The 13163-nt window shown below is 38.2% G+C and overlaps 1 protein-coding gene across 1 annotated transcript in view; it reads right to left on the reverse strand.

The window, feature by feature from the left end:
• si:dkeyp-14d3.1 (transmembrane protein 132C) overlaps window positions 1–13163 on the reverse strand; it is a 206683-nt gene that overhangs the window by 160082 nt on the left and 33438 nt on the right. The window contains exon 2 of the mRNA XM_061730761.1: window positions 6495–7383. Coding sequence (XP_061586745.1) covers window positions 6495–7383 — 889 coding nt within the window. The remainder of the gene's footprint in view (window positions 1–6494; window positions 7384–13163) is intronic.

Here is a 13163-nt window from a genome sequence, read left to right on the forward strand (position 1 = left end):
GCTGATTGTTCACGTTGTGGTTTGGGTAGGAGTTAAGGACACACCCACCATATTTTGGGAAACACTACCATTATGTATTTCTCCACTATTTGTCTGCAAAAACTAAACATGTCACTCCTGAATTCAGACTGTAATGCAATGACCTGAAATTTATGATAGAGCAAATGCGTTTAGGGGTTATCATGCTTGGGCCAGCGTGAGTAACAGATTCTCACTTCAAAACCATGAGACTGGACTCGCACAACAGACGCACAAAGAGTACTTTCAAGCATCATCCTTCATCTTCCACATCATTCCCCAAATTTAAACAGATAAAAAACTAGTTCAACCACAGTTTACAGTTATTGTGACAGTACAAAAAAAAACTGCTATATTTTGCAGTTCGCAGCCAATCCTATTTATATAGCTGCTATTTTAGCAATGCTTAAAAAGAAGATTTAATTGTAGCAGGACGTCTACAGGTTTGACCAAGTTAAATTGACTTTTTAATACCATTTTCAAACAAAATTTAAGACGAAAAAGACAGTCACACATTTTGAATCCAATGTAACAGTGTAACAATGTGAATGCACAAACACTTAAGCTCACTTATGTTACTTGAAGCACTTGACACAAAACTCTCACTCACACGGTCACACACACACACACACACAATACAATACTCTCACTCACATGCACACATTCACTCACACGCACACAATGCTATCTCACTCACAATACAATACTCCTCTTCTCCATTAGCGATGGCGGTGCAAAAGATGTTGATTTGAGGCTGGCATTGGCGGGCTGCAGAAAAAGCTACGTGTTTTCCACTCTGCATATGAGACTCCAGCGCTTTTGATCCCCATTGAGCCCAACTTAAAACGTTTACCGCAAACCACACAGTAAGCCTTGCTGTCATCTTTGGGCACAGCTTTCAGCCACCATGAGAAACTGGAATTTTCGAGCCGTTTGTTGCTAAATTTACATTTACCCATATTTGCTTGCCTTGTCTCAAGACTACGCCGACTAAGAAATCCAGCGCTGAGGTCTAGGTTGCCAGATCGGGCTGACAGGTTCCAGCCCAAGCCCGATGTAAAACCTGCCAAATAATGAAAAACCAGCCCAAATCATACATTCTCTATGTTAAAACCCTAAATTATTAAATGCGTAATAAATTTCAAGTCATAAGCAAATTAAGCTTCACAACACCCAAAAAATAACCAAAAAATGCTCAGGCTCCAAACAAAGACTACAATTAAATTGAGTAGATTCAAGAAAAGAAAATATCAGTGAGTTTATTGTGTAAATATTCTACTTTTCTCTGCCATAATGGCAACATTTTTGTTAACAATTTCTCCTAAATATTTTGTAAAAACCAAGAAAAGTAACGCAAGGTCAAATGAAGCCCAATTGAGCAGAAACCCACTCAATCTGGCAACACTGACATAGGCGTTGTCAAGAAAGCGGGTGTCACAACTGGTAAACAGATTTGAGGAGAATCTTCTGCGGAGATTAAATAAACTGTTCCTTTTCAACGTGTAAGACAACTTTTTAATGGTCACTGGATAAATTTCCTCTAAAATTAAGATTAAAAAATGAATGAATGCTGGGGATGTGAAAAAGGTTTTAAGGTTTAAACTAAAGCACTTCCCCCGAAATTCTTTATGCTTCGCCCCTCATAGTTATAAATGGAAAATCACTACTGCAGCACTCTTATATTTCGAGATATGCATGGGAAAGGTTTGGCAGTTTTCTCAAAAGGAAACATATTTAGTTTCATACTTCAAAGTCTTTTAGGTACAGAGGTGCACCTCTGTATTTGTGGGGGGTGGGTGGGGGGGAACAAAAACTTTATATATAACATCTTATGAGAACTGTGCTTGAAATCGAGCAAACTGCCTCAAGTGAATGCTTCAAGTCACTCCACTCTTCCACTCTCTCAATTGAGACGGAAAAGGAAGGCAGTTTCAGAACGGTGAAGACTGCGGTAACAAAGGCAAGTAAAGCAGGGCTGAAATTTGTAAGTAATCTGCATATATGTGAGAAATACAGAGTGCCAAAAGAAGCTCTCATGAAATATGTCGAAATATATTGCTTGATTGGATTAATCTATTGTTAAAGTAATGGCTGTGCATAGTCAGGGAGAACAATGCAAATATAATGGCCCTTGCTATGCAGTGACTCATGCTGCATGAAGATAGGAAAAAGAGCATTTTTTGTTTTAGGTTTTTACTCTTTTTTGTGTGTATGTGTTAGGGGAGTAGGATGAGGAGCTTCAGCCACTTGAGGCTTGAGTATCCTGTAAAATTAGTCCCTTCATTGCAGTTGATTTGCATATGAACTATATAACACAAAGGGATAATAATGAATTATCATTGACATAATCTAAATTGCTTGCGCAATGACACCAGAAAACATATTATGATAATGACTTTGATTCTGTATTACCTGAATATTAAATTTAATGCCCATATAGGCCTAGATGCCTTTTGCACGTCGTCTTTCGCTTGACTCCCTTGCATCTGGGAAAAGTCGGCTCGTGTGCAAAAATGTTTTTAGGATATAACAGGGAGTAGCACAGGCTCAGTCGGATTTGATGTGAGCTCGGTTTCTTTCAGAACAACAAATCAAAGTGGGAATACGAGAAAGGATTTCACAGCATTTAAAGAGCTCATATTGCCAATTCCAGCTTTGTTCATTTATTCTTTGATGATGTTCTTTCACACTGACATTTTTAACTATATCAAAGTGTTATTCTATGCAATATTGAGCAAATTCCACACATAATTCATATCACCAAGCAATGAAAGTTCAGGATTATTAAACTTTTTAAATAATGGTGGTGCAAGCATGAATGATGAAGGGGAAGCTCCTGACAGTGTCTGGAGTTGATTTTCCAGACACTGTCTGTCATTTCTCACGTCAAATACATTTTAAAAGATATCTGATTGTTAATGCATTGCCTCACCCTTGTCTCACTTGAAAGTAGCTTTTATTTTTTCCAATAAAGTAGTTACATGGAATTGCTTTATCAAACAGCACCTCTGCATGGCACATTCACATCTCTACACAGCTCAAGATAGCTTGCCTCGTTGCAGCCAGACCCACCTCTGCCTTGCAACCATGAAGAAAAAACTACAAACCAAACAACTGGTAGGTTTGATCATGTGAAGCATACTAATGATGTGAAAATAGTCTGTGAAATTTGACATGGTTTAGAATTATTTTCATCCATTGATGTTTTATAGTCACCCTGAGTTGCAGTAGGGCCGGAGACTATTCCATCTTCCGGGTTTAGCAATGACATGTCGGCAGTCCTTCATAGTAAATCACTATTTGCTTTGTATCCATAATCTATACCTGCTTCTTCCTTTTCAGGGTCATAGGGATCTGCTGAGGCATACTATCCCAGCTATCTTTGGGCAAATGGCTGTCCACCGCAGGGGCACATACAGAGAAGCAAGCACAAATGCTCACAGCCACTCTTATGGATAATTTACTATAGCAAACATACATACGTATTTTTGGACTGGAGAATCAAGCACAGGAAGTACATGCAAAGTCCAGACTGGAAGCTCACAGCCGAGGTTCGGACCAGGATCTTTCTAGCCGTGAGGCAACAGCGCGAACCACCGAGCAAATGCACACCCTAGTCATTACTTGTATTATTAATTCAAAGTTTTAATTTGACATGAACACATGCACAAAATAGTCTCATCCCAGTAATTATGTTATATGTGTATGTGTGTGTCATTATGTTGAATTGTTATATGTAGTCATTTTAAGTCTAATTTTTTTTTCCTTTCCCGTGACAATAACATTATTAAAACTTGAAAGTGATTGACTGCACACAATAGTTTCTTCACAAAATAACAAGGAGAAAATTGCCAGAAAGCTACGTACAACACTACTTTTTGCACATTAAATTTGACTTCATGAGATCTTCTTTTGGGTATTTGAAGAACGCTCCTCTAATCCTGAATATATTACACTACCAGGGGCATACCTACGCATTAGTGCCCTTTTGACTGGATTCCTCCACCTTGCTCATGCAGAACACTCTGAAGATACATGTAAAATTTTAAACACTATCATCGTTTTATATAACAATTCAAGCGGTCCGCTCTCATTCCAACCTTGCCATTTTCTGCAGCTGATAATGGATTATCAAAGGAAGAGGAGACAGCAAACAGAAACATGGTCGTGTGCCAGGATGACTCAGATAGGGACTAAATGTAGCAACATTTAAAGCAACCCAGATTTAAAAAAAAAAATGCAAATTACATTTGATGAACCTGAACTACAATTAAAAAAATGAGTAAAATGACAGTTCCTGAGTGACAAACGCTATTAACGCACCAGAGGTCAGATCAGAAACTATCAAATTAAAAGTAACATGTCAACATAGAAAAACCCCAGGAAGAAACACCCTGCTGAGCATCCACAAAGCAGTAAATTAGGCGGATGACTAGCTATCAAAAGGAGGAGAAATCACCTTTCATTAATATTTATTGCAGCATTGGCCTTTCAGTAGACTGGAGCAGGTGAAATTGAATTTAGCTCTGATATCATTTTAATTTACTTCTAAATATACCTTTTAATTCATGAAAAAGGATAAAGAAAATTGGAGGTTTTATAAATAAATATTATTCAACCATGAATAAAGTGTTTGACCAAAAAAAAGTTAAATATGAAGGATTACGCTTTGAGTTTTGGTGTTAAAAACCTGGGATCCACTTAACAATAGGAACTAAAGTAGTGTCAGTTCTGTGTGACAAATTTCACAGGATCATGAGCTCATCCTGCATTCACAGATACAGCAAACAATGCCTGAACCAGCCGTGTGTAGTACACAGATGATAATGTTGTTGTGAATATAGAGATCAAAGTCTTCTCACTCTGGTGATTAAGCAACCTAACAAATGCATGTATGAGGACAGCCTTATCACCTAGGACCACACAGAAGCCTTTCCATATCTATCACTCTCAGATGGCCAACGTACGCCTGCCATGTTGCCGTGCTGCCAAATAAAAAGACCACAGGCATTGCCTCAGTGGCCAGACTGGCTTTTTTCGTTTCTGATGAAACAAATCACGCCTGTTTGAGAAAAAGCAAAAAGTTTCCAGTGGCTTATCACTTCATGACAACTACTCAGTGATTAAATGAAACACAGAAAGGACGTGTCTTGAGAATTTGTTTGGCTTGTTAAAACTACACAGCAACGTTATTTCGGTTCCAGTATTTGGTTTTAAACGCTATTGTGCATCAATTGTTGTTATCTGGGTAAATCCAATGGTAAGCAGCTAGAAAATTAAAAAGGTTGTTCATGAAATTTGTTTCTGTGGCTTTTACCTTAGGAAAGCAAAAAAAAACACACTTATTCATATTGCTCTCGTTTTTACACAGTTTGATAAACTAGCTTGACCCGGAATCTGAGTATCTCCGTTGGCTTATAAATATTCTCAAGCAGTATGATTAAGATCAGCTTCAGTCATTACACTAATGGACAGGCATTTTAAATGATGACATCCTCATGTGCGCTGCATGTTAATGTCTCTGCTATGCAGTGTGAAACTATTAGCACATCCAATAACTTTAAGCTATTTCTGAGAGATCTCTTCATGAGACCTCCTGAGGATGACTAAAACATGCTTAGTGAGCTGAATGGAGCAATAACCTGCTCATGTTTAAGAGGAATAAAAGGGAAGTTAGATTTAAAGCTTAACTGAAACTTTTTTTATACTGCTTAACAGTTTGAAATAAAATCTGAAACCAAGAAACTCACTAACTTCCATTTTCTTTGTTGCTAAGTGCTTAAACTCAAATCGATCATAAACATTTTTTATAAAATTGCACATTTTCCTTTCATGTCTTAGAAGGAGACATTGTGAAATAGTTGATACATTAATTAATGATAAGCAACAGCCTCCTTCAGGAGCCAAGTTTTGTTTCCTGGACTTCATTTAATTTAATCTAATTTCTACTTTCATTGAACTATCATCTGACTCTCTAATTCTTAATACTCTAATTTCAGTATGGTTGCTATCGGCAACCATACAGGGGTCACTATCCAGTTCTTCAAATGCTGCGAGCTGACTTCACAATCAATAAAGATTTGACCTGCTCATTATAACAGTAGCCAGGAGTGTTTCTAACTGAGATCAAATCGTTATTTTAAACTTACTCAATTGTTGGACTTCATGAAATGGAAAATTAAGTTGATGACGGCAAATTAAATGTTATACGTGATTAATAACAGCAGGATGGTGAGAGTTTAACCGGTTGAAATCAGGCAGAGCAGCAGAAAAAAGAGGAAGACATGTTGCACTTATCTTGTTGTTTTCATAACTGATGACAGGTGTGCTCATTCTGTTTAGCGTTTTTACGGCTATTGCCTAAATCTTAAGGGAATGATACCACAATAGAACAGAAAGGAATCAGCTTAACGTCAGTGCCGAGTTCCTCTGTTTGAGGGATGTGACATGTAAAAAACAGTGAAAAGTATTCGTACCTGAGAGTAAACATTTCCACGGTGGAGTAAGGCGACACAGAGATGAAAGCAGACATGGTTTCCCTCTGTCTCATGGGTGTAGCTGGCAACATCACCATAAAGTTATTATCCAGCCTGTGTTCAGCTAGAGGGGGCTCAGTGGGGTTCTGGTACAACCTCACGCCACCGATCCTCTTCAGTGGCATGGAAGTGTGAGAGCCAAACGGCCCTTCCTGACTTGAACGGATGAAGCTGTCCTTTCTCGACTCATCTGAGTGGCACTCTCCTGCCTCTGTGGACTGTAGCATGTAGTAGAGCTCCACTGGGGTGCCTTCAGACACCTCCAGGTTCCTCTGGCGTCCTGGCACTACGCTGGGTGGGCTGAACCAGCTGGCGAGCGGCGCCAACTCCGCCACACACAGCCCCAGCTCCCCTTTCAGCTGGCAAGTGCCACGTACCTCCTGGGTCTCATGGAAGGCGAACATGTGTACACAGGGCAGCTTCTCGATGGTACTATAGTCATCCCAGTCCCTGCCTGCCACGTAAAACAGCACCTGGACCTTGGGCTTGGACAGATGAATCTGCGTGTTCATAATAAAAGTCTGCACTTTCCAGTTGAAGGTAAAAACCGAAGATGCAGGAAAGGTCCCAGGACTCTGTAACAGTTCAACAGGGACAGGCTCCTCCACAGAGAGAGGCCCGTAGCTAGCATTCACCGACGGCAAACTTCTGGCCTGGTAGATGAAGAAAGGCTCGGTCCGCGACATCAGGCTAGAGTTCCTCATGAAGTCCTGGTTGGCCTCCTTCAGGAAGAATGCCAGGTCGGCATTTAGCAGCTGATAGTTGACAGGCAGATATGTGGGGATGGAGGAATATCTCTGCAAGCCCCCCACGACTCGAGAGTCGGCTACTGGAAAACAGAAGAGAAAAGATGAGAGATTAGAGGCTGACCAGAGAATCATGTTTTATGACTCTGCAAACAACCACTTGTATTAATCTTTAAACAAAACTAGAAGTTAAAAGTAAGTGAGCCCAAAAAGAAACTATTGCTACAGTACGTATGTTCACCAGTCAATACGCTGACACAAGTTAGGTATTTAAGCTTTAGGTTCTGCCTAATTAACTAAACTTTTGAGCAATAACTTTTATACATCAGGAAAATGTTAAACCAACTGAATTAAGATCAGTTTAAACTGAGGAGTATGTTACGTTGAATCAAGAAGAATGTGATCACGCTATAGATAGATTGGCTTTCCATTTTTCTCAATTTGAGGATTTAACTCGTCATTCAACATGAACTTAATTGTATAATTGTTCACATAAGAGCTGCTTTGTACTGAAGCCAATACAAAAACAAACTGCAAGTCTGCTCCTCATTAGTTATTAAAAATGATTTCTGGACTAGCGAAGCTTCATTATCCCGTTCATCATTATTAGAAGAAGATTTTTGAGCTTAGAAAAAAACCAAGTCAGCAGGGGAGAACTGGATGAGCTGAAAGAGAGCACAGCAATATCTTTGCCAAACTAATCAGTTTTAGTAGTTTCATAACAAATAGAAGGATAATATATTAGTTAATTCCTGTGTTTTACAGTGTAGTTAGAGCCCTATATATGACAGTTTGGTATGCTTTCTGTGCTATTTATAAAATATGATTCACTCCACTTAATGATTTTTAGGCAACAAAGAATAAAATTACTTTAGGCGGCAGAGTTACATAAGTGGCTGCATGATGTAAGTGTATCTGAAAAAATCCTAAACAAGGACAGAAAGAAGAGCCAGCAGATATCTGTAAAATAATAACAGTCAAGGGTCTCATAATTATTGTCTGTCTTTATCACTGCCTATCAATGAGGCAAGACAGAGACAGTTTTAATCACAATAAGAGTGATCTTTGACCTATTTTTTAAGATCAATCCGCTACATAATTATACTTCCTCACAATCCCATTTTCATCATGGCAGTAATATTTCTTCCCACTAATCATACTTGTAAATCAATGTGCAAACAGACCACAAATCAGTCAAGAGCTCAGGATTCATAGTGCTCGTTTTGACTTCCGTGCTGCTGTCCCGCACAGGGGTGGAGAACGTGCAGGGAATATTCAAACTTCAAACCATGTGCACAACTAGTCCAGTTTAATGAATCACTTCTATTAATCCTCTAGCACTAGCATGGAAGCACCTGTGTCCTGGACTCACAGCAGTTATCCATGATGTACCCTCCTATGTGATGTCTTGCTTGTGTTGTTCTCTCAGATTGCTTTGGATAAAAGCGTCTTCTAAATGGTGGTAGTAATAGTAGTAGTAGTAGTAGTAGAGGTAGTTTAGAGTCTGAATTTACAGCAGGAAACAGTTCAAAAGAGCACAAAAATACAGGGTACTATATTTTTTGACTGAACAAGCACTGGCATTATGTTGACCTTTGGCATGAGGTTTTTCTTGTATATAATACATAACTGTGCAGCATTAAGTCTGTGACAAATTCATCCTCTAGTTCCTCAGAAGTGGCATTAAACATATACAAAAAGAAACCATTATGTCTCAAATAAGGTGCAAGCAAAGACTTCTCCTGAATAATACACGCCTCAATCCCTGTGTTGAAGTACGATTTTCAGTTCAGACAGAAATAATTAAATTTTGCTCCAGCCTGCAATTTTATTCACAACCCGAAAACTGTGCACACAAATCCATGTACACTTTTCATGAATAAATGTAGCTTGAGCGGCTGCTGTTTTTTCCAACTGTGGCCCTGTATTTCGAATCATTTCGACATATTATTCTGTACAACAAAAGTAAGTTAAATACCCCAGGAAAGCACAGCACTGAAACCAGTGACAGGTAAAGTTAATAAAACTGAATCTCTTGTAACCAGACAATGTTTGATGGAAAACTTTAAAAGATCTCCTCCTATTCAGAAATTGCTACTTTAACATCTGGCAACCTCCTACGGATTGGTGCAGAGCAAGCACAGATTTAGAGCATTAACTTTGGCTGTTTCTTTTATGAGTAGGCTTTTAAGGTGTAGATTAGATTGCAGTTGGCACACACCATATGCAGTGACCCATCTGGCTCTGTCACCTAAATACTGCAGGACATTCAAGAAAAAAATGTTTCTATGCGCCTCAAATTGACAACACTTTAAATAGACATAATAGTGTATAGGTATAACTGAAAATATCTGATCTTTTTTCACAATTTCTTTGCACCTCTGAGACAGTTAGATGAAATAAGCAAAAATGTACAATGAAAACATTTGCAGTAGTTAAAAATCTTAATCACAACCAAGTATTTAGAGTAAAAAAAGTCAGATTTCGTTTCCAGAGGGGAACTAGTGTTCTTACTCACATGGCCAATCAGCCATTGGTTCACTGCCATGATAAGATTTGGTTATTATGTGTTTGAAGTTATAGCACATTAATGTAAAATAAATAACCCTGATACCAGTGATAATTTTTACACGATTGTTCATAAACTCCTCAGATAATTTACAGTACAGTTGAATCATTTGCACATAATTTAGAGTAGCATATGATATTCCTGTAAGTACAAATAGACAAAAAAAAGCCCTGTTCAGGAATGGCTCGAGTAATATGGCAAAGACCACCTCCAAACTCTCCAGATGCCAAAGCCATTGAGCACCTGCAGGATGTGCTGGAACAAACCTGTTCCACTGAGAAACAACCGCACAACCCACAAGACTGAAAACATGCGCTGCCAACATCCTTGTGCCAGAACTCCCCCCCAGATGTGCCATGTCCAAATCCCCACAACTCAGAGCTGTTCCTGCAGCAACAGCAGGGGACAGCAAAGTAGCAAGCAGGTGGCCTTCATATATATATATATATATATATATATATATATATATATATATATATATATATATATATATATATATATATATATATATATATATATATATATATATATATATATATATATATATATATACAGTATACACACATTTATATACACATTTTTAATCTAAAAGTGCAGTTGACCTTGGTATGTCTCTGCCAAAGTCTTACTTAAGAACCTTACAAGGTATATGTGATCATTACAAAACTACATCAAAATCAGCCATGAACTCACGTCATGTAACGTTTCATTTAACTCGTGTTTTCTTTCCAACCAAGATGTTCAAACAAGGAGACTTTAATCATGTCTACATGCAGGCAGTATTTGCAGTGTGTTTCCGTTTCTGCAGGCCCACACATAATTTAAAGCCAATCCCTCTAGTTAACATAAGCATGTAAACCTTGTTTATGAGTAGCTATAGCCTCAAAACTGACACTGAATTTATCAAGTGAAAAATAATCCTATCTGAAGCCAAATAAAGACTTTTTTTTCTTTTTAAATAATCAGAATTCAACAAGCCTGTGTCATGGATTAGATTTAATGAATCATTTAAAAAAAGCTATTTCCAGATGAATCTTTAGCTGCTCTGTTCTTGGCACGAAAATTGAAAAACACACCATCAACCTACTTTTCAAACTCTAGAAGTTCTGTTTTATTTAATTTTTTTCTTCTTCCATGCAAGAGATGTGTAACTCTGATATCTGCAGCTTTACCCCATGGGAATATTATTTAAGCCACCCCAATTAAATACAATAATTTCTTTAGTATTGTATGGGGTCTTTTCCCTGACATTGTCACCAACCTTCCACCTGCTATCAATTTAACCACAACTGCAAGTGATAAAGCAATGCATATGGGATACACAGCTAACATGTCCCAAGTATTATCAAGTGCAATACACAAGTTGTACTGGGCCGTATTCATTATCTTCTGTTTATAATGTCCATAGGCCTTGGCAAATTATAGTAATGGGAATCATGGAACTAAATTACAGGGCTGCAACAAGATTTGGGTCTTAATTAGATTTTTTTTAAAGCACAACTATTTGCTGTGGCCTCAATAAATTGCCTTACTGACTCATATCTACATTAGATGATGTATTAAACCTTCTGAGTGGTCTGCAACCCACCTAGGAGTGCTAATATCCACTTCTGCACCACTTTTTAATAACTATGCTGATGTGGACAGCATAGGGTAACTTTAAAACAATGATATCCTTTTTAAAAAGTTTCACCAAAAGAGATTTGTTTTATGAAATTTACAGATGGATATGGACCTTCAGTAGAGTCCAAAAGTTGCAACACCTGCATTGATATCACCCAAAGTTTCCATTTGTCAGAAAGACAATGACAGTATTATCAATATCTGGAAAACTGTGATGGCAATAGTACGGTCGAAGCCAAAGATAAAAGTTTTAAACAATAGCAGTATTCTGTTGTTATCGTTATGCCACCTGATGACGAACATGAAATAGTGAAGGACGCTCTCATATGATGATCTCATATAGTAATCCAAGGAAAGGCTGCTGTCTGTTGTGATTTAACAATCAGTCTTTTTAAACTACTTTAGGAAAATGTGGACTTTCTCCATGTATCGTCCTATCCATTGGAAGAGAAAACAATGTAGACACAAACCAAAACGGTTTTGCATTTTTGATATGAGATTGGCTTACAGTATTTCCAGTTATAGGGTTAGTGCAAACTGGTGCTGTCGCTATGCAAAGATATAACAGTAGAAGGTATATTTCAATCCTAAATAGCTGTAAGTTTTTGGTTTCTTCTGTCAAGCAATTAAAAAATTGATTGTTAAAAAAGATTGTTAATTAATTAATCTAATTAATCTCTTTTTTAATCTCACCTAAAAATTGCCTTCAACTTGAGGTGTTTTCTTTTAAATCCATTACATTATTGTGGCAGATCAAAAAATTGATATATAACCAAAAAAGTGGCATTATAAAGTAATTTATTTTTTTTTTAACAGACTTGAGGAGATGCAGTCCTAGCCATTTACATCCACTTGGCAAGAACATTCGCCAGCCTCTCCGTTGCAGACGTGTGCATGCACGGGCTGCTCTCCTCGAGTTTAGTTTGGTGAAGAGTGTTGCTGTGGCTTGATAAATTGCTAACATCTTTGCTGCTAACGTTAGCTGTGGCTGCGCTCGGGACCGGGTGCTTTGCGTTTATGTGGCTAAACATGAGCTGCTTCAGTGGTAAGCAAAGTCCTTTCCACAAAAGAAAACTGGCAGGGTGGAGGATTGGGTGTGGGCTACGAGGGAGCAGCCACTCAGCTGATTGGGCACACCTTTGCCCAATCAATCTCTCCACCCTGCCTGGCTACTTGAACAGCGGCTGGACACCAGCAAGGGTCTCTGCTGGGAGGAAGGACAGAGCTGCTGAAGGTGCTGGTGTCACGGGCGTCTGGGTGATTCAAAATAAAATATAAGAATTTCTGCACTAAACCCCGTGTCCTCTTTCCTGTCGGTCGACCCCAGTCGCACGAAGTTGCTACGAACACATATCAATCTACCTTTATCAATGGTGCCGTCGGGACATTTTTGAAATGTAAACTCCTCATTCACTGGACCGACAACTTGCACATGCTCCTCCATTTTCACTTCTCTTCTCCGCTACTCCCCATGCCTGTCCAGCTACAATGGGAATTTGACACCTCTTATATATATATATATACCGGTATTTAAAAATAAAACACATTTGCCTAATTAATAAGAATTACTACAAAATAATTCCAAGGTGTAATAATTGACAAATGTAGGAAATACTTTATTTTATATAATGTAGTATACAACAGAAATTATAAAGAATGGTACAAGCACCT

Source organism: Cololabis saira, chromosome 9, assembly GCF_033807715.1.
Source record: "Cololabis saira isolate AMF1-May2022 chromosome 9, fColSai1.1, whole genome shotgun sequence".
In the NCBI taxonomy this organism is placed as follows: Eukaryota; Metazoa; Chordata; class Actinopteri; order Beloniformes; family Belonidae; genus Cololabis; species Cololabis saira.